We start from the raw sequence: 27,998 nt of genomic DNA on the forward strand, positions 1-27,998 counted from the left end.
TGTCACAGCCTGTCCCATTCCAACACCCCATGATCTCAACATGTACATTAGTAAGCTGTGATGGTCAAATAGAAGACAAATCATTGTTGATGATTTGGACTATTAGTACTAGAGCTTGTTTTGATGAGCTCTGAGGGTCACAGTAGCATGGCTTTATTGTATAGTCTTGGTGTGTCACAAAATACTGTATGTCAGGGTTATTTATGGAACATAAAATGGGCACTACACCAAAAACAATGCTGATTTATTTTGCACATAATCTCACACACGTCCAAAAACTCATTGCACACATTCCTTTAGTATGACAGTTATTGAGAGTAAATGAGTTTGAATATGGCCACCAGTGTTATCATCAGGGACATTGAATCATTGGTTTTTTTTGGTCAAGTGTCCCTTTAAGATACTGTATTGTGATATAACGTTGGGCATGGTTTGATCTTGCAGTAATTACCACTGTAAAAAAAATATATAAGCACACACAAACAAAAAACTTTATTGTGAGGACACATTTCATCATGCATCTCATTAAGGTATGTAGGGAGACAAGACATTATTCAAATAAAAAATTTAATTCCTATAAGCTGCTTGAGCGGAACTTTCTATATACCAATACAAATACACTGGGACAGTAGCAAACATAATATAAGAACAATAGCAAATAGCAAAATAGCAATAAAAGTGAGAATAGTCAAAACATTTTTAAATATGTTATACAACTTGCATGTACACATTCCACACAGATTTCACAATTGTGAAAAATACTGACTTACAGACTGGGATATTGTACATTGCGCAGAATAAATAAAGTAATAAAGTATTTCACAGATAATGTAAATGATTGCACAAAAAGAGTATTGGTAGAATAGAGTGCAGAGTTCAAAGTCGTGGTGGCTTGGATCAGTTAAAACTTGTGCCTAAACACTATGCTTGTGGACCCCGTTAAGAGTAGCTGTTGCCTTGGTAACACCTAATGGGGATCCAAACAAACAATAAACAATATACGCTTGACATATGGCGAGTGGGTTTGTGTACAGAAAGAGTGTACAGTATGTAAAATCACGCCAGTGTGTGTTACAGTTCCAGTCTGATACCCTGTGATGACACTGTTTCCTAATCTCCTTCCAGGAATTCGAGCCTATGAACAGCTGGGATACAGAGCCTTTGGAACCCCAGGCAAAATGGCCGCCGGTATCGCCATTACACTGCAGAACATCGGAGGTGAGGGGCCACTCGTGGGGGATGGAGAAGTTGCACGGTTTTGCGTGTTTGCAGTAAAGAATCGTCGATTTGTGTTGATTGTCTACAAATTGTCCCTGCAGCTCCCTGTCCCTTTCACCTCCTTATTCACTTAGTACCACTTAGACTGTGGCTCTACAGCTGCCGCGGTTACCGCATTACCGCGGTATCGCTGTTACATCACGCCCACCGCAGAGTTAAGCTGAATACCGCATCACCGCTGTTTTTTATAATAATAATAATAATAATAATAATAATAATTATTATAATAATAATAATAATAATAATAATAATAATAATAATAATATATAATAAGAAGAAGAAGAAGAAGAAGAAGAAGAAGAAGAAGAAGAAGAAGAAGAAGAAGAAGAAGAAGAAGAAGAAGAAGAAGAAGAAGAAGAAGAAGAAGAAGAAGAAAGGGTCGGGGGGGGGTAACCGCCGGGCACTACCACCCCTGCCCGCGACACCGAGTGAACGGCGCATGACCAGAGGGGAGACTTCGAATCCCCCCCGCCTCTCCCCGTGAGGGAGAGGGGAGTTGGGAACCGCGGCGGCGCGCGAGGGGCCGGAGCCACACCGCGCTCAGGTTTTATGGTTCTCGTTAAGTCGGGCTCGGCCGGTCTTCCCCGGCCGCGGCTCACCCATCCTTTCGGGGGGGATCCGGACACCGGTCGGGACAGAGCCCTGGGGACTACAGGTATTCACTCTTGGTCGACGGGAAGGGGAGAGAGGCGCGCGCCTCAGCTCCTCAACAGACCCGTCCACCGTCTACCTCGATTGAGCCTCACGTTGTACCTCACTGCAAGCGTCAATAAACAGTGTTCACTGTTGAGTAGCCTATGTTGTCTGTGTTTCACTTTCAATAACGAATGCGTGCTTGCCGAATCCCAAACAATATTCATGCTGCAAAGTCATCCTCTAAAGATAGACATTTAGACTATAGGCAGGCTATACGCTATAAAGAATAGACTACTAAAAAATAAAATAAAAATGCATTCAAACTTAATTTTAATTTAATTATTTTTTTGTGGTTACCGCTGCGGTTTCAATAGCTTCGCAAATTTGTGCGGTAAGGAAAAAATCAATACCGCGGCAGCCCTCGGTACACATATCGCTTTTCTATTAGGGGAGAGTGATAAACGGTGGTGTATTGGGAGCTAAGCGCGGCAGGCGTGTTTGCAAACAGCTGGTGCCTTGCCAGTGTTGGCACGAGTAACAATAACCTCTCTTTCGCCGAGCAGAGCACGTGGGGGTGGATTTCTCTCACTCACTGGGTCGATCGCACACACAAACTGAGTAAATTTTACTCAAAAAAACTGAGTACATTTTACTCAAACTGAGTAAAATGTACTCTGCGAAATGTACTGTGCAGAGAGTTATTTAATTGTTTATTGTTTAATTTGTTTGACTGATCACTGAGATGGTGGTTCAATGTATGCTTTGATGTAGTAAACTACTTTGCTATGTTGCTGTAGCTCAGCATGCTATATTTCTCTGGGGGTTGGGTGGTAGCTTCAGTGTAGTGAAGCTTCATTTAATGTAGAGTAACCGGTAGCTTAGCCACAACACTCTCTCTCTAAGTAGCTTGCCCAACACTGCGTGTAGCTAGGTTCACTCACAAATTGTAAACACAAACCTACTTGTGTTTTTCCCCTCCAGACTGATGACAGTTGTCACCTGTTAAAAAGGTCTAATTACAAATGGATTGAGGCCGGCATCATGTCACACAGCTGTTGACTTACTCTATGTCAGAACTACTTACTTAAGTTACAGAACACAATTACAATGTGATTATTCCCTTGACACAGCTTTGAAATGTCAACTCTTTAGTTGTCAGCCTTAAAGCTGCAGTAGGCAACTAAGGAGAAATTAGCAAGAGTGAGTTTACCTGCCCAGCAGAAATGGAGCAAGCTCTGCCACACTTTTCAAGCCCATGCACGCATAACAAAGGGTTCCACTGACTCCCAGGGGTGTATGTATATATTTCTCAGCATTTGATTGGCAGGTGGTTTTGCACATTGTGTGTACTTTCTGACGAGGAACGAGTGGTGGTCTTCATTTTCCCATGTGACCCTGGGAACGCCACTCGGCCGGCCAAAAACATCTGATTGGTGATTGATGAGGGGAGCTGTTTTTTTGTTGTGGTGTTCCCAGGGTTGCATCGGAAAACTAAGATCACCGGTGCGTTCCTTGTCAAAACATGCACGCACTATGCACAACCACCTGCGGATCAGAGGCTGGGAAATATTTCAAGCTCAACTTTTCTGGGAGTGTGTGGAAAACCTTGGTTGTATCGTGCATGGGCTTGAAAGGTGATGCAGAGCTTGCCCATCTGAAAAAAGAGGACTGTGGAAGGTCTCATAAGAAACACATATAGGGCGGGATCCACAAAGGGTTTGCGCGGCTTTTTCCGACGGAAAGCCGGTGCATATCGCTCTGAAACGGTTTGGTATCCACAGAGGACGGGTGCAACGGGTGAAATGAGGTGGCGCATGCGTTCCGTCAGCATTGCATCCGGTGCAATTGCCGCGTATTTAAATGAGGTAATATGGGCGGAACATGTCCCCTTTCTATGCAAATGAGCATCATTGGAATCTGCTCGGTATCCAGAAAGGCCGCTGCCAATTGCACCAGTTAACGTGACGGTGACACACCTGCCTTCTTCACAGACATGGTGGTAAATAAGCGCCGATCCCTAAGCGCTATAAAGAGGCATCATGCCAGCATCACTGCCAGCGTCACAGGTGATCATGGCAGCAGTAATTGTTGCCAGACGCAGGCATCGTAATGTCAGGCGTGCCCGTGGAAGAATATTTCGAAGGACAATATCACCTTTTTAATTTAATTGAGACACAGGTTGCCAGCTCAATCAATCCTATACATTTCGTCCTGTACAGCCAGAATCTATGGACGGATTTAGTTGATTGAGGTTTCGTTGGAACAGCAGAAAATAGATCTTATAAACGGTATATAATTTGTTCGAGAAATATGCAGCCCCAGGCGAAGTTAGCCTTCGCAAAGTGGCACGATTTGCTCCAAGTCTGGCAGTGAACACTTAGAAATAAAGCTAAGCACTAAACCAGGTAATTTCAAATGCTTGGTTCTGAGATGATCATACAGTAAACAATTATTTCTGATAGGCGTGCTGATCAGCAGTAATGCAACCTCATGATTATTATTATTATGAAGTTATTATTATTATTATAATTATAATTATTATTATTATTATTATTATTATTATTATTATTATTATTATTATTATTATTATTATTATTATTATTATTATTATTATTATTATTAAATATTAAATGAAAAATAACTCCTCTCCTTGACTCATTTGGGTGCTGGGTTATAATCACAATAAAGAGGTGGTGTAATATAAAATGAAATATGAACTAAGTTAAGCAGAGAATATAATATAATTATGAAATCAAATATAGGCCAGGCCTTTACAACTTAATAAAGAGATTGAATACAATTAAATGGGATATCAACTAAATTAAATATAGCACAATAGAATATAGTAACATTATATGTGACAAATGTAATTGGAATAGGACATTACAAACATATGCAATGAGGAAAGATAGTGACAAAAACACAGGACGCAATCAATGTGTCATGAAAATACAAATTAAGCAAGATATACATTACGAAGTAAACTAAATACAATATGAAATGAACGGAATACTAATGGTGAAAAATACATTATGTGCATAACGTATTTTTCACCATTAGTATTCCGTTCATTTTATATTGTATTTTGTTGAATAGAAAAAGAAAGCAATACGCTTGGACCAGCACTCACAGATTTTGGTATATTTAATGGCAGCCTGAAACAAACATGTTTCGGAACGATTATGTTCCTTCCTCAGTGTTGATGGCTAGCAAACACAAACACATAATCGTTCCGAAACATGTTTGTTTCAGGCTGCCATTAAATATACCAAAATCTGTGAGTGCTGGTCCAAGCGTATTGCTTTCTTTTTCTATTATACTCGACGGGATTTCAGCACCCAGTGTTATAATTTGTGAGCGCAGTCTATCTTGACTTTTCGTATTGTATTTTGTTTACTTCGTAATGTATAGAGCTTGCTTAATTTATATTTTGTGTCTATAGTCCAACTATACTATACTATAGTTAACATTTAATTTCCCGTCTTTCTCCCTCACAGCCATGTCCAGCTACTTGTACATCGTCAAATCGGAGTTCCCCCTGGTCATCCAGGCCTTCCTGAAGGCAGAACCCAATTCTGGGTGAGTACATGTACGCTCTGTTACTTTCCATTGCGCCATCAACATCTCCTGACCACCGGCGAGAGCCACGTGACTTTGTGTGCACGAGCCACGGGCTCACCTCAGCTGGTATCTGACACCCGGTCATGGGGGGGGGGGGGGGGGGGGGGGCGGCCTGGCAGGGCGGGCTGGTGGTTTGGTGAGTGTTCATGGGACTGACCACCCCATTGGTCCACCGGAGGGTGTGTGATCGGGTTTGGGAAACACGTCATTGGCTTTAGGGGAGGTGTATGTGCCACACACACACACACACAGATACACACACACAGATACACACGCACATCTAAAATGCCAGCAGCACAGTGAGCGTGACAGAGGTTGTACATGTGGCCCTTTGATGGTTGAAGTGAGTTGCCGAGTGCTGAGAGCATGGCTTCATCCTTCCCAAGTATAGCCCTGTCCTGCGAGCGGGGGTTTCAGGAAACCGCTTCTCAAAGGTCTCCGCGAACCACCCGAAACCCTTTGGTTCACGTTGAGGACTCCGCTGAATGGTAATCGTGCCGCAGCTATAGGGAACTACAAAAATCACTGTTTATATTCTAAGTCTGAGTAGATTTCAAACTTTGAACGCAAATACGCTGTTGTTAAAGAGTAACTGAACACGTGGTCATTTTGCTGCCCTGGTGGTTGATATTGTCCACCATGCTGCACACCCTGTGTGATGTCAGAGTACCTCTTTTTCCCACTAATACAGACTTTGATAGTACCTCCAGAGAGGTACTCTGACATCACCGATTGGGGTGGGGCAAAGTGTGCAGCAGGGTGAAATGATCAACCAACTTGGGGGCACCAAAATGACCATGTGTTGCACTTATACAGGAGCGACAGTGGCTTAAGACGTACAGTCGTCTGGTAATCAGACGGTTCCAGGTTTGATTTCTGCTGGGCAGGTAAACTCACTCTTGCTGATTTCTCCTTAGTTGCCTACTGCAGCTTTAAGGCTCCTCTCGGCAGCGCGTCAAAGTGTCCTTGAGCAAGACACTTAACCCCCTAACTGCTCCCGATGAGCAGGTTGGCACCTCGCACGGTCGCCTCCGCCCCCGATGTGTGTATATATTGGTGAATGTGAGGCACAAGTCGTAAAGAAGCGCTTTGGATAAAAGCGCTATATAAATGCAGTCCATTTACCATTTACCATTTACCATACAGTCAAAGTATATTGTACACTGCGATTTAACGAAATGTTAGCAGTGAGCTGATTGGTTCGTTTGTGATGACGAAACGACAGCGTGTTGTGTTGAACCGACGGCCACGCCTGCTCTTCCACCGCATCCGGCCCCCGGCCCCGGTCACATGTTCCTGACGCCTCTGTGTTTGTGTGTACCACGGTTAGGTTGTGTGTGTGTGTGTCAGTGTGTGTGTGTGTGTGTGGGTCCTCCCGTGCAGGTACTGTACCACCTCACCATGCGGGCCTGAGAGCACTCTGAAGGACATGTCGGCAGCACCCAGTGTTGTTGATGAGGTGGGGCGTGACACAGGGTCAGACAGACCTCTGACGCGCATGTGGGTTCGGTCTGTGTGTGACAGGTTTACAAGCCGAGCTAAACGCATGTTGCCGGAAACCTGAGTATTAAGTATTAAGTATGAAGTGTTCCAACTGGACGCTCTCCCGCTATCTGTCTCTCATGAACACACGTACACACATGGACGCAAAATGACAGTAGCAGCTGGTTGGACGGGGATGCCAACTTCAGAGGTCAATCGCGAGGACGGGTCAGACTGGGGGCACGCCTAAACCAACCCCCACCCCCCTCCTCCCCACTGGACATGACTTGGTTTTCCAGTGCCTGTGGCGTCAGAAGCGTAGAATGGAATGAGACGGGGGGGGGGGGGGCTGTGTCCCTTTAAATAGCTAGTGATATAGTGTGACGGGCAGATTATGACCTTCCACTCAGTCTGTGTTGGGGGGAGGGGTGATACAGGGTGTACTAAGAGTAACGCATGTGGACGTACAGCAAGGCTCCATTCCACAGCTTCACAGCGCGGCCAAGAGGCAGGGAGCGACAGAATATCCCCCCCTCCCCCACATACATTATGCGCAAACACACATGCGCATATCCCTCTCTCATACACACAGATACATACAATACATTATTATACAACTATTATAATGTTTAAAAAAAAGACTACTCACAAATGCATAAGGGCTTGTGTCCATAGGGGACGTTTTATGAGTTGTCAGCTCCTTTCTGTCATTAATTTCTATGCTGGAGAAGCGTCAGGCGCGCGCGCTCCTCTTCCCAGAGCCGCGCCTCGCGTTTTATGAGCTCTCGACGGCAGCGTTTTTGGCGGAGCGCTCCCAGCTCATAAAGTTGAAACTAGTTCAACTTTTTTGGAAAGCAGCGCGCTCATCAATGTAACTCATCGAGGAAGGGGCGGAGCCGTGGCTGGCGCGAGCTCTGGGGAGACCCAGAAAGACGCTCAAAGCTTTTTTTTCTTCTTTTTTCAAAGCGGTCCGCCTTGAAAAAAACGTCCCCGGTGGACACATAGCCTAAGGATACTAAAGACTACATTGTGTGTGGCTTTCTTGTGGTGCCATTTATGTTTCCCCATACATCGGCTGCAGTTACTGTCATCTGCAGTATCAGTATTCAGAATTCTACTGGCCCTTCGCACTCATTGATCACCACTCTACATCATCTCACACACCTATTCTCACACTCAACCATTCAGCCAAACCTGAATGAAATGGCATTATCCAGAAGAAAAACAATGGTGGAACTCGCATTGAAAAGGGACAGACACAGGCTACAGAGACATACACAGACGCATACATATAAGAAGTTAAAATCTACTCAGAAATGTTGTACTATTAATACAGTATGAATATCTCTGCTGAACCAAATTACACTACAGCCATAGATTATATTACTGCCTGTCTCTTAGCAATAAATAAATGGATGAGCTTCCTAAAATTAAACGAAGACAAAACTGAAATCCTACTAGTCAGCCCTGCAACAAAAAGAGAAATGCAACAGAAAAACAACCTATTAAAGTTAAAAGTCTTGGTGTCATCATAGATCATAGATTTAACGGTTTGATTATGTGGGACGCAGGTCGTTTGTTACTTGGATTGTTTGGTGGGTACGGTGATCCACCATTGTTAAACACTGATGTAAAGCTATAGCCTATGCTACATAATTCATTCTAGAATAACTTTAAGTAGGCTTAATGGCCAAAATCAGAATGGATAAACTGTGGAACTTTGTCTACTAGGGTTGTGCTGATGATGGTCAATGACTGGGGTCAACAGCCTTCAGAGATATCGCCAATTGCCAACATCTTTGACAATGTCATGGCGATTTTTGGTTTGTTTGAGCCCAAACACCTGACTGGCATTCAAGCAGAACGAAATCAGTACTGTGGTTGAGGAATAAGTTACAAAGGGCGTGGTAGGGCGGGGGGGGGGGGGGGGGGATCAGAAATGACAGGAGGGCTTGTCCCTGAGCATTAATGAAATGTGAAATGTAATGGAACCTGATCATCTGGACCTCACTGTTCCAGGGTCTGAAAAGGACATGACCTGTGATTCATGTGCCTTCCCCATAGAACTATAAGAGGCTTCCTCCGCTTTCGGAATAGAGACAGAGCGCAACAAGTCGTACTCTGAAAACCACGCCCCCTGGAGGAGGAAATAATCTGCTTAGTGATATGCAACTGAGCAGGGGAAACCTAACAAAATGCTGTAGCTAGTTCAAAACATGAAATATCAGTCAAAGGTTTATTTTAGTCTTGTCTACCAGAGAGCAACGTATATTGACAAACAATATACTGTCAATATTTCTAGGTTAGACACACCACAGGAGGAAGGAAAAGTAGAGTTTATGGCAAACTAAACTGACAATGGGGCAAGTTAGCTGTTAGCCAGATAATGTTAGCTATTGTGTTAGCAGTTCGGAAGCTCATGAAAACTGAGTCCTGGGGTCGGTAGTGCATCCCACCACACAGTAGAGTTTAGGTATTTTTCTGACGTTTGCTAGCTGATTGAAATGACAAGGAGGCTCTGTCACACAATACAAAGTCAATGGAGAGCGATGGAATGTTTCCCCCTCTGGTGTCGGCGGGACCTATCTGGTGTCGGCGGGTCTCTATGGCCCCGCCACCACCCACAGACACAATCATTGTGATCGGAGGATCAAGAAGAGGATCAAGAAAAGAAGAAGAAGGTTAAGATAGGTCAATTAGCTTGGCTGGCCACTGTATAGGACACTGTGCTAGATGCCTGTAGGGTTCAAGTGCGCCAGGGATGCCAGAGGCAGTGTCTCGCTGAGTGGGTTAAGAATAACCAGCTTAGCAGCTTAACCGCGGCTTTCTAGATAACAAAGAGGCGGCGATGCCCTGGCTTTAGGGAAACTGTGTGCTTGACCGAGGGTTTAAACTCCAGTTCCCGCTGTAAGCCAGTCAGACAGTGATTGTGATTATTGCCAATCAGCGTGTATATAATCCCCCTGCTACTGATGCTCTTCCTTCTCTCCGGCTATCTGTCACTCAGAGAACTCTCCCAGGAGTTTGCCTCACCGAAATTAAACTCTTTGACTCCAGGATAAAAGCTAGCCTTTCCATAAGACAAGAGACAAACGGGACATGTTCGGACGCTTGGCAACATGCACTATTTTACATCTACATTTTAACAGCGTTTACAGGGTCTCTTGTGACATTTTTGAGGTTACGCGCGGGAGTGTGTTTGAGGACGGGCCAATCACAGCAGGGTGTTGGGTCATGTGTGTGATCTCACATGTAGACTTTGGCTGTTGGCCCGTCGGCTTATTATAGAGGAACAGGAGATGGGGTGTTACTAGACATATCTGGTCCTGGCGTTGCATGCTACGTCACGTGCATTCCAAAACCTCCCGGGGTCAAGGTCATCAGCAAGGAAAGTGCGTTTGGGCGGTATGTTATGACGTCGGAGTATTTACACCAATATAGGGGTTGGTATGGGAGGAGGAGGGGCAGTGGGTGTGTTTATGTAGTCGATAATGTTTGCGCTTATGTAATGTAGGTTTATGTAGTCGATAATGTTTGCACTTACGTAAGACAGTGTTCCACTCCGGTATATTCCAGAACACCTCCCTGCAACAGGAAGAGAGGTCCTTCCCTGTGTTCAGCCTGTGCCTATGGCTCCTAATAATGCTTTTCAGTGGAGCTGCGTTGCTAGGGGAACAACTTGGGCATACGTTAATTTCCTGTCAGCTACTGATATTAGCAAGCACTGCAACAGGCAGTGAACCTGTGTCCAATGTCAAGTTAGAAACGGTGTGTAGAATACACAACATTATGCTGATGATATCCTAATTTCCATCTCAAAGAGGTACTCTCAAACCCATTTGGATGGTTTCATCTGTCACATCTCTAAATATTTTGTTGCTCTTCTCTTCTCCCCCCTCTCTCCCTCTCTCACTTCCTCTCTCTCTAGTTTGTGGTATCTGGAGGGAAACAACCTGGTTATCATGGTGTCCATCTGTGTCATCCTGCCCCTGGCTATGATGAAGCAGCTTGGTGAGTACAGTAATATTATAATAATAATAAATAATAATAATAATAATAATAATAATAATAATAATAATAATAATATTCATTGAACTTTTAGAAATCTAGGTAAACGGGGATTTGAGAGTCAAACAAATAGTTATTTACTGAATGTGTCATTTGGAAGCAAAGCCATTCTGAACAAAAATTCTTGCACAGATTTTCTTGATTTTGAAATGATGTAGAGGGAAGGGACTACCTATATACCTATACCTATTCACTGAGCTGTAATTAACACAACACAAGGAATGCAATGTCCTTGATGACATCACTGGTGGCCATATCCAAACTCTCTCAAAAACTGTCAAACTAAATGAATGTGTGCAAAACTGTTGGATGTGTGTGATATTATGTGCAAAATAAATCAGCATTGTTTTCTTTGGTGAAGTGCCCCTTTAAAGGATTTGTGTATTTCTACCACCACTGGCTGTAGAAAAGGCAGGTTCCCAATTATAATAAACTGGACTTTTGAAGAATTCAAAATAATCTTTATTTTTCATGCAGTGACACACACATGCAATTTTTGGGTTGCCGATGAAATTGAGTCTCTGCGCTTGATCCATCCCGTCGTCCTTCCCCCCAAGGGAAGCCGGGAGCAGATAAGGGCTGTGGCGTGGGGCCGCTCCCCGGGGACCAATCCAAGTGCTCCTGTCCGTCTTCGTCAGGGACGCGCATTTGTGCATGTTTTTTCCATTGGGTTTATCTTATTGGGAAGGGGAACCCCTTGCGAGCATGGGGAGAACATGCAAACTCCACACAGAAAGGCCCGGGAGATACCCCACCTGGGTACCTGGCAACGCGGAAACCTTGTCCCCAAGCGGAAATCGAACCCTGGACCTTCTAGCTGTGAGGCCACAGTGTTAACCACTACACCACCACTGGTTCCTGTGTGAAGACCATGCCGCTTGTACCTGGCTCCCTGTCGGCTCCCTGCACACCTCCTGCTGGTTCCTGGTGTGAAACAGACCATGACGCTTGTACCTGGCTCCCCGTCAGCTCCCTGCACACCTCCTGCTGGTTCCTGGTGTGAAACAGACCATGACGCTTGTACCTGGCTCCCCGTCGGCTCCCTCCACACCTCCTGCTGGTTCCTGGTGTGAAACAGACCATGACGCTTGTACCTGGCTCCCCGTCGGCTCCCTCCACACCTCCTGCTGGTTCCTGGTGTGAAACAGACCATGACGCTTGTACCTGGCTCCCCGTCGGCTCCCTGCACACCTCCTGCTGGTTCCTGGTGTGAATGGGATCTGTTTGGAGGAGGAGAGGGTAAACAGCCCCTGTGAACCCAGGGAACCTGAGTTACCCGAGTTAATTTCTGTTGATGAAGCAAGTGTTTGTTTGGAAAGGCTTCCTTTTTGCGCCTCAACGCGGCTCAGCGGAGCACCTGTGGATCTGACCTGGCGGTACACTATAAATACAAAATACAGGCTATAGCGACAGGCTTGTCACAGGCTCGTAAATTCTGTTTCATTCTCTCATCGCTCTCATAAAGTCTGTGGTAGTCTTGCTGACGTGTGGACGCTGAATTATATTGATATATTGGCCTTTAAATCCAACAATGGTTAAGTGGACGTTTCTAATTTCAAACATACTATAAAAATATTGCTCCAGCCAATTCAGTTCGATTAGAACCTTTTATTTTTAATTTTATTGTTTTATGGGGACCATCAGGGGACCTCATTTAGGGGTCCTGACCCCCAAGCTGCCATAAACATTACATTAATGACTTCATTCAGCTGTTCCTCTCACCTTCCTCAGTCAGCGCTGAATGAGCACTGGGCTTTAAAATAAAAATTTTAATTACCTTTTCAATTCCGCTTTCTCTTCAGGTTACCTCGGCTACACCAGTGGATTCTCTCTGACCTGCATGGTGTTCTTTCTCATCTCGGTAAGTTAGTTCACTATCCCTGGGTCACGTCCACGCTCTGTACAAGATTTATTTACTTATTATTATTAGGGATGCACCGATCCGATATTGGTATCGGTATCGGCCGCCGTTATCAGTAAAATAGCTGGATCGGGTATCGGTAAAAAAAATATATACCGGTATATCAAATTATTTTTTTTGTTCTTCTTTTTTTTACTTAAAAGAAAATTATAAAATAAGAAATAACCATTCACTACATTTATATCTATGTGTTAATTTGTTACATTTAGTTTCACTAAGTTAGGAAAGTAATGTTTTAAGTCAAGCCTGATGTTGCCTTGCACAAAAGAATGATCCCAGTCTCTTCCACACAGTGACAGTGAGGCATACAGTTTATTAATTGAATGAATGAAGTTTATTTTCTGTCTTTGTTTACAACAAATCAAAAACACACTTGTGATCCTTTACAATTCTTAAAAACAAAATATATTTTATATATATATATTTTGTTTTTAAGAATTGTAAAGGATCACAAGTGTGTTTTTGATTTGTTGTAAACAAAGACAGACAATAAACTTCATTCATTATATATATATATAAAAACATGGATACATTTAAAATTTTAACTTTTTTTTTTTTTGGGTATCGGTATTGGCCGATACCCAAACCCAGGTATCGGTATCGGGACTGAAAAAGTCGGATCAGTGCATCCCTAATTATTATACAAGGTTTATTTATACAGACACGCACACAGCTTCTCTCCACCAATGTCATGCACTCCTCTCTAATCTCTCTCTAATAACAGTTTATAGACATCGGCTTATAGGCTTATAGCAGTTTATAGACATCAAAGGGAGAGAGTGAGTCCAATGTGCTTAGTGGAGAGAGTGAGTCCAATGTGCTTAGTGGAGAGAGTGAGTCCAATGTGCTTCTCCCCCGCGGCATGTCCGCAGTCGCTTGAGCTTTCATAGTCGAGCGTACCTCCGCGTACCAATTTCCTACATGTCTCGCGGCAGTTTACTACATGTGCGGTTAGAAAATTGGAGCTGAGGGCCTTTAGTGTCTGACTCACACTCATCTACTCTGAACTGGAGGCTATTACCTCCTCTCTCTCTCTCTCTCTCTCTCTCTCTCTCTCTCTCTCTCTCTCTCTCTCTCTCTCTCTCTCTCTCTCTCTCTCTCTCTCTCTCTCTCTCTTTCTCTCTTTCTCTCTCTCTTTCTTCTCTCTCTTCTCTCTCTCTCTCTCTCTCTCTCTCTCTCTCTCTCTCTCTCTCTCTCTCTCTCTCTCTCTCTCTCTCTCTCTCTCTCTCTCTCTCTCTCTCTCTCTCTCTCTCTCTCTCTATTCTTTCTCTCTCTCTCTCTTTCTCTCTTCTCTCTCTCTTTCTCTCTCTCTCTCTCTCTCTCTCTCTCTCTCTCTCTCTCTCTCTCTCTCTCTCTCTCTCTCTCTCTCTCTATTTCTTTCTCTCTTTCTCTCTCTCTTTTTTTCTCTTTTTTTCTCTCTCTCTCTCTCTCTCTCTCTCTCTCTCTCTCTCTCTCTCTCTCTCTCTCCCTCCCTCCTTGTTCTTCACTTGCCCTGTTTCTCAAGTCTCCGCATATAACATTGATGCCTGGAAGCGGTTTCTGGCTCCCCGACATGCCCCCTCATCCTGATGGCTCGCCTCATCCTGATGTCTCCCCTCCTCCATCCTTCTCTCCTTCCATCACGCTCCAAGAGATTAAAGTTAGAGGGGGACAGTTTCGATCTGCGTGGTTCAGTCAAGGCGTTACCATGGCTAGAGGCAAATTCAGAAAATGCCACCTGTTTTCGACAACACTGCATCTTCCTCATTTGAGACTCGATGGCGATTGGGACACTGAGCTTTACATCGCCACCGCTTAGTAGAAAGAGTGACAGGGATGATGATTGACCTCATTGTAGAATGAACCGCGAGCCATTAGGTGGCGGTATGTATATGTGGGAGAAACAGGTGCAGGTGAGGAACAGGATAGCTACTTGATGCTATCCTGCATCAACTGCTCTCGATGTATCTCTCTGATCCTTCTTCATCTCCCCGCAGGTTATCTATAAAAAGTTCCAGATCAGCTGCCCCTTTGAGGAATACACGGCCAACGGCACCGTCTCCAGCCTCTTCCTGAATGTATCAACGCACGACCTGGTGCACGAGGAGGCGGACGGGGCCGCCTGCAGCCCACGCATGTTCACCATGAACTCCAAGGTCGGTACATAGTTGGCGCTGCGCCGGGTAGTTTTGGGAAGAAAGAACTTCCCAATACAATAACTAGGTTCAAACGCTTGAATATTGTTTATAATCTCGACACAAATCCCCCAAAAATCACCTTTAGAAACAAAGTGAACCAACGTTGCTCTTAGAGGAAGCTTCTTTGTATGGTAAGGGTGGTGGCAGGGTAGGAACAGATCATTTCTAGTTTCAATCAGTGCTCCAGGGATCCAGTTTTTTTGTATTCAATACTAAAGATATATCATACTTTATTTGGACATTTCAGAGGTTTGTTTCCCCCCCAAAACTAGGCACTTTTTTTTTTTTTAAACTTTGACCAGTCACCTGGTTCTTTTAGCTTTTATCGCTTTTTCTTCGCATTCATACTTGGTCAAGTTCGACCGACAGAAGCAGGCTGAAAGGGTTCAGATGGGGGGGAAAGACACTCTGGGAAAGGCACGGCTGCCGTCCGGGATTCGAACGCGCTCAGCCCCAGATCCGCGCGAGCGCGGTTGTCCACGGCGCTGAAATAGCACTCGCGGTACGTGGTGAGCTACTGGAGCTCCCCCAAAACTAGGCACCTTTAACTAAAACTAACGCATACAGTTTTTTTTAGCTAACTGAAATCAAATAAAAACTAAACTGAACTAGACTATTCCCAAAGTCATGTTGTGTTTGTGTTACTTATTAAGGACTTATTAAAGATAAACCTTGACCTTGACAAATATCCCCCATATTACAAAAGGAAATTAATAAAACCACTGGTAAAAAGAAAGAAAGAAATATATAAATAATATATATAACAAAATACTAAGCTATAATCCCTGGTCCGCGTCACCGACAGGTCAGGTTGACCATAGGAAAGAATAATCTGATTTCACACAGTTGTAATCGAGACTTTGGGAAACATTTGGATGCAGACGCCTCATTGTCGGCTCCTATTTAAGGGGAGTTTGAATGAAAAACACTGACATTTTGACAGGCATTTCTCTCAACCAATCATCAACCGACAACTGTCATGGTGTGCGGCTGTGCGCACAGGGGTTAAACCACAATTTGAGCGGTTGTTTGATCTACCAATTGGTGGTACAGTTTGGGACTTTGGCTTTGTGTGAGGGGAGTGGCTGAAGTTTCGGGGCCGAAACTGTGTTTTGAATAGTAGTGGGCGGAGCTCCCGTTGTGATGACATTACGGCAGAACGTTTGACCTCCTTATTTCTGGGTCATTGTCACTGGCATCAGTCAAGTGACAGGTGGTTGACAAGCGGTGCAGAGGGACTACAATGAAAGTCAGCAATGAGCAAAGCATAAGTAACACATTTCTTTATATTTTAATGCTGAAAATATGAATAAATTGCACATATTTTTGGTCCTTGACAAGTGGCCATGGTATAAGCAGAGCGTTAAGCGTTTTTTTTATGGTTTTAAAAGGCATCAGGTGATTCTTCGCCTCCACGTCATGTCAAAAACTGATTATTGATTATCCCTTTACTTATTGAATTAGATAAGACTTCAAGGTATTGCAGTCTGATTGGAGTGTTTTTTGTTTGTTTCACTGCTCATAGTAACACCATGTTAACATTGTGTTACTATGATGCCGAAGTGCCCTTGAGCAAGGTATTGAACCCCCAACTACTGCAGTAGACCAGCTCAGTGGCCAAGCTGTAGAAGACTGGCTGTACTGGGCAGTTCCCAATACAGTCGCCCCCCCCTTGCAATTACTCCCCCAGGTTCTTGTAAATAAAAATTTGTCCTTCCTTAGTCAACTTGCCTGGTTAAATAAAGGTTATTATTATTAAAATTATGTGTTTTCTTTTTTCTTTTACAGACAGCATACACCATCCCAATCTTGGCTTTTGCCTTTGTGTGCCACCCCGAGGTCCTGCCCATCTACACTGAACTACGCAAGTGAGTCTGACCGCTAACTCCCCACTTTCCTTCCAAACGTATATGTTAAGTCAAGCCAGTGCAGGATGTGACAGGTTCACCTCAGTCAACAGCGCAGGATGTGACACGTTCACCTCAGTCAGCGCAGGATGTGACACGTTCACCCTTAACCTCTGTGGTGTCATTTCAGCCCCACGCAGAAGAGGATGCAGCAGGTGTCCAACATCTCCATTCTAGTCATGTACACCATGTATTTCCTGGCCGCCCTCTTCGGTTATCTGACTTTCTATGGTAAGAGCACCCCGCCGTTTCTGGCACGCCTGTCGCTTTAGATTCATGAGTCGTCTTGTGTGGAAGTTACATTTCCTCTGTGTCTGAAACCAAATTAATTTCCTTTTTTTTTTTTTTTGAGCCTTGCTCCCTCTAGTGGTCGCTCTACATTATTTACTGTAACAGCACATGGGATTCATCACATCCAGTCCATATTCATATAAGTTATAAGGCATGGTTTCTTCCATAACCCAGCGATATGTTATAACAAGGCATGGTTTCTCAAGCTATGGGATGTGAGCCCCATCTATGGTGGGTCCCCACATGACAACAGTAGTGATATGTGTGTGATGTGTTTCATTGAGCCTGGGTCACATGACAACAGTAGTGATATGTTTCATTGAGCCTGGGTCACATGGAAACAGTAGTAATAATAATAATAATAAAATAATAATAATAATAAAATAATAATAATAATAATAATAATAATAATAATAATAATAATAATAATAATAATAATAATAATAATAATAATAAATTTTATTTGTATTGCACTTTTCGTTCACTAGGATCCTAAAGTGCTACAGGGTTAAAACTGTTAAAAAAAGAAATTATTAATAATAATAGAATAAAATACAGAATATTTATTTTTAAATAGAACATAGTTAAAAACATAGTATAAACAGGAAATTAAAGACAACATCACAAGAAAAAAAAAGAAAAAGCTAGCAATCAAAGGCCTTTTGAAATAGATAGGTTGTCAGGCCTGCTTAAAAAGAGGCCAGGCTCTGTGGTGCCCTCAGCTGGAAGGCTCGGTCACCCATGGTGCAGAGCCGGGTACTGGGGACCCGAAGGAGCAGGCTACCTGCAGATCTGAGGGTACGGGTGGAGGATTGTGGAGTGATGAGTTCCTGTAGAATAGAATAGAATAGAATAGAAATACTTTTATTATCCCGATGGAAATTTGACACTGCAAATCCCTCAACATTTAAACATTTAGACAGAACAGGTCACAAATAAGAATAACAAAACAAATCAAATAGCCTAAGATAAGAGTCGAATAAAATAGAATAAAAATGGAATAAAATATACAGTAAAAATATACTGAGGTCTACAGTAGGTGTAATATTGCACAGTGCTGTTTCAAAAGTAAGAGTAGGTAGAGGGGTGCGTGTATTATGTATCCAAAAACTCACCGGACTACGACGTTATCGTTAGACGTTTAATTGCAACTCAACACAGCAACCAACTGACGTTACCACAACGCTTGACGGCACTACACCTGTTGTAAAACCACTGTGCTGTCTTAAAGGCACAGTGAACACCGTTGTGATGCATACATACACAGATGCATACACAACAGCGTGTCCGTTTATGCAGTTATGGGTGATCAGCAGGATTTTGTAGTTGATCCGGGATGAGACGGGGAGCCAATGTAGTGAGTGGAGGATGGGGGTTATGTGCTTGTGTTTACGGACTCTCATTAGGATCCTGGCAGCGCTGGTTTTGATATATTGCAGCTTTTGGATGCTCTTGCCAGGAATCCCGACGAAGAGTCCGTTACAGTAGTCCAGTCTTGAGGAGACAAAGGCATTGACAAGCTTCTCTGCGTAGTGATATGTGTGTGATATGCGAGAGCCTGGGTCTCACTGGTTCCCGGACCTGGAAGGTTTAAGAAACCATATATATATAAACCATAGATATAAAAAGTATTCCTTGTTGAGGCTTCAGAGTAGGACAGTGTGTAACGGACGTCCATATGTTCTCTATGTTCTTCCAGGTAACGTGGAGACAGAGCTGCTTCACACCTACAGTCGCATCGACCCGTACGATACTCTCATCCTGTGCGTGAGACTGGCCGTCCTCACCGCCGTCACCCTGACCGTCCCTATCGTGCTGTTCCCGGTAAGTTAGGTCCTCACCCTCCACTGATCTCCCCTTTTCAAATAAGAAATATAGGCCAAGATGCGTCTCTTTTCTTTTGGGGGCTCTGAGCCCGTCTCCCCCTCTCCTCATCCAACCCTCTTGCCACCTCATGGGTTAACCAAACCCTTAGTTTTAGGCCAGTACTTTAAATGAAGACAATTAAAGATGTATTATAGTAAAGTAGCAATAAGCAGCCATTGATCTTTGGCAGAGAAATATTTAGGGCAAAAATGTCAAATTCAGCAATGCCCTTCCAAATCAGAAAGTAGAAGGCTAGCTAGGCCGGCAGGTATGTGTTAGCAGCAGACCTTTGTGTACTGCTGCACCTGTTATAACAAGCACACGTGTCACTAGACTAGAGGGTTTGATAGACAGCTCGCTCATTCCCATCATTTGACTTGGTCGTTCGTTTGATTGGATGTCATTGTTTTATCTTTTACCAGTTTTACTTCCTTTAATTTCGGTGTCAAACATCTTATTTTTTTAAGTACTTCCATTTCCTTTTCCCCATCAGTGGGGGCCCCTACGAGGAGGCGGGGTTAGTGCCTTATGTGCTTGTAGGACAGGTTGGCTATGTGTACGCCACTACGCCTTCACTCTACATTGCATTACATCTCTCTCTCTCTCTCTCTACAACTCTTTGTCTGCAGGTGCGCAGGGCCATTCAGCACATGCTATTCCCCGAAAAGGCCTTCAGCTGGCTGCGTCACGTCGCCATCGCCCTCATCCTGCTCATTTTAATCAACCTGCTGGTCATCTTCGCACCAAACATCCTGGGCATCTTTGGCTTCATCGGTTAGTGCGCCACCCCTGGGCCTTTTCTAAGGCCCCAAAACATTATTTGTTGTTTTCTCATCAATGCCACCCATTTTAAGAATTCAAGAGTGATGTTCTTCCTGTAACCCAGGACAGTTCAGTTCAGTATGTGTGAACACGCACCACTTAGACAGAGAACCCTCCACTTGGTGATGTCACTGGGATGTAAAATCGGCAATGAATAAGGGCTCTGACTTTACAAGGCCATAGCATTTCTTTGTGAGCTCTTACACCCAAATGAGGAGACTTGTTTCAGACCTTCAGACCTTCTATCAAAGCTAGAGTATTTTTGTATGTAACATGTAACATCCCCAATTACACCAGGGTTCTCTCTCTGATGTCTAGCTTCAGGAGAGATGGTGTTTGTTCATAAATACTGACTGAACTGTCTTGGGGCACAGGAATCAATCAATCAATCAATCAAGATTTATTTATATAGCACATTTAACATGACACATGTCAACCAAAGTTCTGTACAGAGGGTAGATACATATAGACAACAATCACAACTCCGTTTTACGGGAGGGCACACAGGCAAGCACACAGGAAAACAGGGCATGAGTCAGTGAACGGGAAAAGCTAATAGGTAGAAGTGGGTTTTGAGCCTAGATTTGAAGGCATCTATCGAGGGGGCGAGCCTAATGGAGGTGTGGATGCTGTTCCACAGTTCAGGGGCTGCGACAGCAAAGGCACGGCCCCCCCCCTGAGCTTAAGGTTAGACCTCCGGACTGTCAGGAGCCTCTGATCGGCTGACCTGAGGGACCTGGTGTTGGAATAGGGGGATAGGAGGTCTGAGATGACCATTAAGGGCTTTAAAAACGAATAGGAGAACCTTAAAATCTATCCTGTAGCGTACTGGAAGCCAATGAAGGGAGGTGATGTGGACATGTGGTCTCTCTTACGGGTTCCGGTCAACAGTCTGGCAGCGGCATTTTGTACTAGCTGTAGGCGGGACAGGGAAGACTGGTTGATGCCGATATAGAGGGAGTTGCAGTAGTCTAATCTAGATTAAATGAAAGTGTGGATAACTCTCTGAAGGTCTGCAGGGGAGAGAAGGGCTTTGAGTTTAGCAATGGTGCGTAAATTGGAAAAAACATGCCTTCACCACTGAGTTCACTTGTCTGTCGAATTTAAATTGGGGATAAAAAATTACACCTAGGTTCTTGACAAGGCTTGACCAGGGAGGACAGGTCGCCAATACTGTTGGTAAGGGTGGTGACAGCATCTGGGGGAGCGAATGAGAGAATTGATGGTTGTGAACAGGGTCCTGGGGTTGTGGGAGTTGTTGATGAGGTCAGAAAAATATGTGACTCTCGCCGCTTTGACCACTTCATTTGTGTTAAGAAATTATGTTTAAAGGTACACGCCAACAGTAATATCTTATCCAGAGTCAAACAAGATCGATACCAATTCCCTCTCTGTGTGTTCAGTAGCTGGCTGATCCATATCCGCTTCCATTCATTTGCGCTGACACTTAATTTGTGCTAACACTTATATGTGAGGGGAATATGTGACATAATGACATCACACATTCCACATGAACTCAATAACTGGAAAAACAGTTGATAGTTTTGGGGATAGGCTATGTGTGAAATTATGGGCGTAATGAATCAGCTGTATTTTATTTGGTGGAGTGTTCCTTTAATAGAACGACGTCCCCTTCCGAGCCTCATTTCACCACGTTATTCCTTATGCACATGTCATTATGGGATATTTCTGTTCCATGTGGAGGCCCTGCCCCTATCTGACGTGTCGGCGCCCGTCTGTTTAGTTTAAGACGCCGTCGTGTCTGACCTTGTCTTGGGAACAAAACTACAAACAACACAGAAAAATAAACGTGACCAGTGTGTGTTTATACGCTGATAAACACGTGACCCGTGTCAATATTATTGTCACTTCAGCCACACTATTGGTAGACGGTGAAACTATGTGGGGTTAAAGTTCAGGGACCACTGTCCTTACGCACGCACGCACGCACACACACACACACACACGAGAGAGAGAAAGGCTATCGATTGTGACCTTGGTGTATTTGAACTAGCCCTACTTGTTTGTGTGGTTAGATGATTCTGTGCTGTATGGTTGTTGTTTTTTTACTCTGACTGGGCAAAAGCCCAATACTTTACCTGACCTGACCCTCACCCCCTTCCTCTCTCTTTCTTCATAGGCGCCACGTCTGCTCCCTGCCTCATCTTCATCTTCCCCGCTGTCTTCTATATCCGCATCGTTCCCAACGATGAAGAGCCCATGAACTCCAAACCTAAGATACTGGTAAGCTGGCGTCACTCATGGCTGGTCCCATAGACAGACCACACACCCATGGTCACATTGGAGAGAGTTTACCTGGAATAGAACCTGCCCTTCTTTTTCATTATCTCAAACAGTAAATTAATGCTAGTCTGAAAATATCAATGCTTTGTGATGCATCCATATTCATTTCATTTCAAGACATGGTTTATCAGCAATGTCATACATATAGGCACAATAAATAAGAATAATTCTTTTTTAAATCAGCTAAGAGATAAATCAATTCGACACAGATACTTTTGAATGCAGCAAAAGCAGGAAGAACCTTCAGCTTCAGAGTCAGTTGGAGGGCATTCCATGTGTTGGAAGCATCAAAGGAAAAAGCAGTTCTTCTTAGTTCAGAGCAAACGCAAGGAACCCTAAGAACCAGCCAGTCATTTGAACAAACGTGAGGAACCCTAGAAGCAGCCAGTCATTTGACTATGTAGAATAGGTTCCAAGATTCCATTCCAACAGTGTTGTGATGTAAGAGGGACGTTTACTAATAAGGGCTTGAAAAATAAACAAATACCAAACTATACCAATGATAGTTACGTCTTTCAACCAGAGACGGCCATCCAACCTTTTCATAAAGGACACAGTTGTGGGTGTCATACCTGTCACCAGTAATAAATCATGTAGAAAGTCCTGGTAGATATGAGCTAATATCCTGGTGTTGATGTTCTCAGACGAGAAAAGGTGTTTTCATATCCTGTCTACCACTGTATGCGTGAGTAAGCAGAATATTGCTAGTGTTACCATGGAAACTCAAAAAGAGTTTACACAGAACTCACACAGCACACAAAACCCAACATTACACAGAACTCACACAGCACACAAAACCCAACATTACACAGAACTCACACAGCACACAAAACCCAACAGTACACAGAACTCACACAGCACACAAAACCCAACAGTACACAGAACTCACACAGCACACAAAACCCAACAGTAAACAGAACTCACACAGAACACAAAACCAGACAGTACACAAAACTCACACAGAACACAAAACCCAACAGTACACAAAACTCACACAGAACACACAACCTACAATACACATCATAAAGGTGTGATACATCACTCACTACCTCTGCTAATATCATATCCTGGTGATCATATTTGTGTTTTTCATAGTCAGGACGTGACCTTATCCTGGCTATTAACAGATATTCCTCATTTAATATACTATGCCAACTTATATAGGGTATGCTCAGGTATCGTGAATATTATTGTAAATTAATGTACATGTAAACACACACAGACCTTATCATGTATAATAATAATAATAATAATAATAATAATAATAATAATAATAATAATAATAATAATAATATAATAATAATAATAATAATAATAATAATAATAATAATAATAATAATAATAATAATAATAATAATAATAATAATAATAATAATAATAATAATAATAAGGTGATTGAGCCTTCGAGGTGACGGCACCAAGGCTCTGGAATGCCCTGGACCTGCGAACTGCCCCCTCAGAAAACTCTTTTAAAAAAACAGCTAAAAACATACATGTTCAGACAGGCTTTTGGTCATATTCACTGTTCACTGTTTTTAACTGCTGTCTGTTGTTCAGATTTTTGTTTTATATGTTATGCTGTAGTGTAAAGCACCCTGTGCATTCATGCTGTGAAGGGTGCTATATAAATAAAGGTCATTTATTCATTCAATTATAAACTTTATTAGTATAGCACCTTTCATACAAAAATTGCAGCTCAAAATGCTTCACAACATAAAATGAGTAGACATATAAAATCACAGTTTTTCACATTAGGATCTAACATCCCAACAGGCCCACTTGTTTATGGTTTGATTCAGTTAGAAATTAGTACAATAATAAAAAGAGTAAGATAGAATAGACAGAGTAAAACAGTGCAATAGTGCAGTGCAATAAGTAGTAGAATAGACATAAAATGAGCACATAAAGTGCAGACATATAAAATCACAGTTTTTTACAGTGCAATAAAATAGTTCTGGAATTAACTATATTGCATATGAATGCAAACACACTGACACGAGTAAGGCATTATTTCTCTATTGTAGAAATACGTGTGTTAGGTGTTCTTGATCGATAAGCGTCTGTACCAACAGCACTTGTGTTCTCTCTCGCAGGCTGCCTGTTTCGCCGCTCTGGGCGTCATCTTCATGGTGATGAGTCTGAGCTTCATTATCACCGACTGGGCCACCGGAACCAACAGCGCCGTAGGAGGCCACTAGGAACCGACTGCTCGGTGTTGTCCGGGGCAACACGGGGGACAAGGGCGGGATATGAGAACATGTTTAAATGTAGAAAGGTGCACCGTTGTGTCCCCTGGTTGTAGGAGCGTGCACCCTGCAGGGCGGTCGAAGCACAGTTGTAGATGGCGCTGAATCTACCGCTTTGATGATGATTAACGGGACGTCATCTGAACAAAAGGATATTTTTTCGTAATAATGTTTTTATTTTATTTCTTTGCTCCTAATCTTAACACATTTGCATTGAGGAATAATCGGGACTAAACAGGGTCTTTTGAAGAAAAGAAAAAAATATATATTTATGAGTGGGATGATGAAATCTCACGTACGTCGTATATGTTTGACTTAACCCTTTCCGGTTTCAAAATGATCCCAAACCCACTTTGTACACGTAAACCGCAGCTAGTACTGTATATGAACGCAGTTAGATTCTAGCATCGAGCCGAGGACAGGAGTGCACACACACACACACACACACACACACACACACTACACACACAGATACAATAGCTCAATAACTCTTAGGTTATTTTTGTACAAAGAGTATATTATTTTTGTCTTGAGACGCGCTGGTGTAGGAGGACGCTGCTGGGCTATAGTGTGTGATGTGTGCTGAGGAGAGGAGAGCTTGTCGTCGCCGTGCCGACCCGGTAGCACAGGACTCTCTGTGTTCCACATCGTCACGTTTGTGATGTTTGAAGGCAAACGCTTGCATGACTGCGGTGGTCCTGTGATGTGTTTATCTGTGCCAAAGCTGTGTAGCACGTGTTGTATGTAGTCCAGTCTACGGTTTCAGTGGCATGTTTTTTGGCCAACCTCTCTCCTGCGTGCGTCCTCTGTGTCTTTTTACGGCAAGTGGAATGGGACATACACACAGACAGACAGAGCGAAACAGAAATGTATATTTATTTAACGACTATAAATGTTTTTAATTTCACAAGGTGAGCGAATGGACCTAGGAACAGACTATTTAACTATCGTTAGATAACTATCGTATATGATCGTCTTATTAATGGTTGGTATGCATCGTTTTATTGTGTTTGATTTTTCTTCTTTTTTTAAAAACTATTTTAGGATGGAGAGCTTTAACACATTCAGCGCCACGCTAAATCCCCATCTGCGCTGCCGTGGGCCACGCTTTAAAAGATGGTCATTTTCACGGTGCTTCACGATGTTTGCAGAGCTATATCTATATTCTATATTATAGCTATGGAGACAATACTATGGCTCATTTGACAGTCACTATCTCTCGTCCAACATGTAAAAAATAGTACATTTTCCATGTATACGTTCGCGTGTTATCCCGTGGTGAATATTGTATAGAGTGATCCGGGCTAATTGCTGGAAGCTGAGTTATGGAGCGCTATGTGCATTTTGCGAAAGTCGTTCGCGTTGCTCGCCTGGACACGATACTATTTCCAAATCAAACGTATATAATAGGTATTATGTTTCATCATGAAGGCATCAAAGGGGGGGGGGGTCGTTTTGTGATGCTTAGATCGTCAGCAACGGCATACGTTTTGGAGTATGTGATATATGATCATTGCGATCGATGTGAAATCATTGTAGGATCAAAGTAGGGTTGATGTCATATAGTCCTTACCTTTGCTAGGAGGTATTCCAAAATGAATATTCCAATTGTCTGATCGCGATTTCCAGTATTGATGTCAATCTCGAGGTCTCAGAATGAGTCCCAATGATACACAGAGGTCCGTGAGACTGTATAGAATATTAAAAGCGAATAAAAGAAAACCTGAGTATAGTCTGGTTCTGTCGCTCAACCGCTGGCGAGATAACCCGACTATAGTCGTGATTGGCGCTGAATGTGTTAAAGGGCGTAACCGATTATTAAAAGTAAACTGCGTATTTAATTTTTTTTTCATCAATTCGATAAACCGAAATCCTCAAGGAAACATAATGGCCATGATTTTCAAACATCCATACTTCGCCATGTAAAATCAGTGACAGTGGTAGTGAAAAGGGTTAACCTTCTATAGTGTGGTAGTGAAAAAGTTAAAGACACATTTCACCGATTTCTAACCAGAATCCTATCGTTCTGTCGTGAGGAGGGCACGTGATAACGGGACATAAAACCCACTAACGCCCCAGAGGAACTCCTCTGTGACATCACCCAGAGGAGAGCAGACCTCCAGCGAACTGCAGGAGCAAACGTAGTAGAAATCCCAACAAAACGACGGGCGACCATTTACAGCAACCTTTACAGTGCTGTGGTGTTGGAGTTCTAAAGTCTAAAACGCATGTTGTCGTTCCATGGATATTGTTGTGATATGGTACATTCGGCATCTAAAACAGTACTGTGTATTGAGGTCCACTTTTGTATTGTAATTGTGAATGTAAAAAGAAAAAAAAAATAAGTCTCTGACTTCAACCATCCCACCCCTGAATTACACTACGTGGATTTAGTGTTATATATTTCAAATATATTTAAATGTTCTGTGACGTGTGGAATGACACTACCGCGGACTGTATGTTCTCAGCTTAACAAAGCGTTGTTTTGAAATCCACAATGAAGGCTGATATATTGTACACAAATATTATTTTCTACACAGGTTGCAGGCAACATTTGGTCATGTGGGAAATATAAAGCGAAAACATATAGACCTAAATGACAAAACAAAGGGGTTGACCGACCACACCGCACAACAGAAACTCAGGCGTTGGCACTTACTTTAACAGTGATTTTCATTATTATTATTAACTATACATTACAACAGAACTATGTTTATGTAGGCCTACATTGTATTCATTTTGATTCAATCAAGTTTATCAATTGCAAACAAATAGTTTTTTGTGCATTATCTTCCTCAAATCCCTTGCTTCTCCACATAGCTTGGCAGTGGTTGTGGTTGGGGTTAGAAGGGAAGATTTTGACTTGTCCTTCCTGGGTGAAATGTGTTCCTTTTCACTGTCTTGAGATTGTGCCAAAATGACATCTTACTACCTACTGCTTTGAAATGCCTTTCTTTTTAACGTGACGGGTGCTGCTCGGGTAATGATCTCAGATGCCTTTAGTCGTGTACCTAAACCAATCTATGCCATAACACATTTTATTATAGGTCTTGTTCTACATTTGAAATGAGAGGACTATATGAGCAAACAAGATATTTGAATTTTGGGCTTATGAGGTGGCTTTATATAAATAATGTATATAAATGTAAACCCTTTATATTTGTGATGCATATTTAGCTTGTAAAGTGTAAATAGTGGGGACAGTTTTAGTTTGACAATAAAGCAAATGTTCATGTTTTTACACCTGTGCTGTCATTTATATCTTGTTTATTTGGCTTCATGTCAGTCAAACTGCTACATTCTTACACGTCTTGTTGTATAATTATTAATGCATTAATAAAACAAATGATGAGAGATGTAAAGCTTGCTATAGCGTCAT

At 42.9% G+C, this 27,998-nt stretch overlaps 1 protein-coding gene across 1 annotated transcript in view; it reads left to right on the forward strand.

Annotated features, from left to right (window-relative positions):
* slc38a3b (solute carrier family 38 member 3b) overlaps nucleotides 1-27,908 on the forward strand; it is a 50,325-nt gene extending 22,417 nt beyond the window's left edge. The window contains exons 7-17 of the mRNA XM_084316257.1: nucleotides 1,126-1,218; nucleotides 5,412-5,493; nucleotides 10,946-11,028; nucleotides 12,888-12,946; nucleotides 14,983-15,141; nucleotides 16,972-17,051; nucleotides 17,221-17,321; nucleotides 19,081-19,205; nucleotides 19,877-20,021; nucleotides 22,210-22,313; nucleotides 24,467-27,908. Of these exons, the coding sequence (XP_084172383.1) occupies nucleotides 1,126-1,218; nucleotides 5,412-5,493; nucleotides 10,946-11,028; nucleotides 12,888-12,946; nucleotides 14,983-15,141; nucleotides 16,972-17,051; nucleotides 17,221-17,321; nucleotides 19,081-19,205; nucleotides 19,877-20,021; nucleotides 22,210-22,313; nucleotides 24,467-24,571 (1,136 nt within the window). The 3' untranslated portion in view covers nucleotides 24,572-27,908. The remainder of the gene's footprint in view (nucleotides 1-1,125; nucleotides 1,219-5,411; nucleotides 5,494-10,945; nucleotides 11,029-12,887; nucleotides 12,947-14,982; nucleotides 15,142-16,971; nucleotides 17,052-17,220; nucleotides 17,322-19,080; nucleotides 19,206-19,876; nucleotides 20,022-22,209; nucleotides 22,314-24,466) is intronic.
* Nucleotides 27,909-27,998: the final 90 nt, after the last annotated feature.

This window comes from Notolepis coatsorum, assembly GCF_963971535.1.
Source record: "Notolepis coatsorum genome assembly, chromosome: 6".
NCBI classification, from domain to species: domain Eukaryota; kingdom Metazoa; phylum Chordata; class Actinopteri; order Aulopiformes; family Paralepididae; genus Notolepis; species Notolepis coatsorum.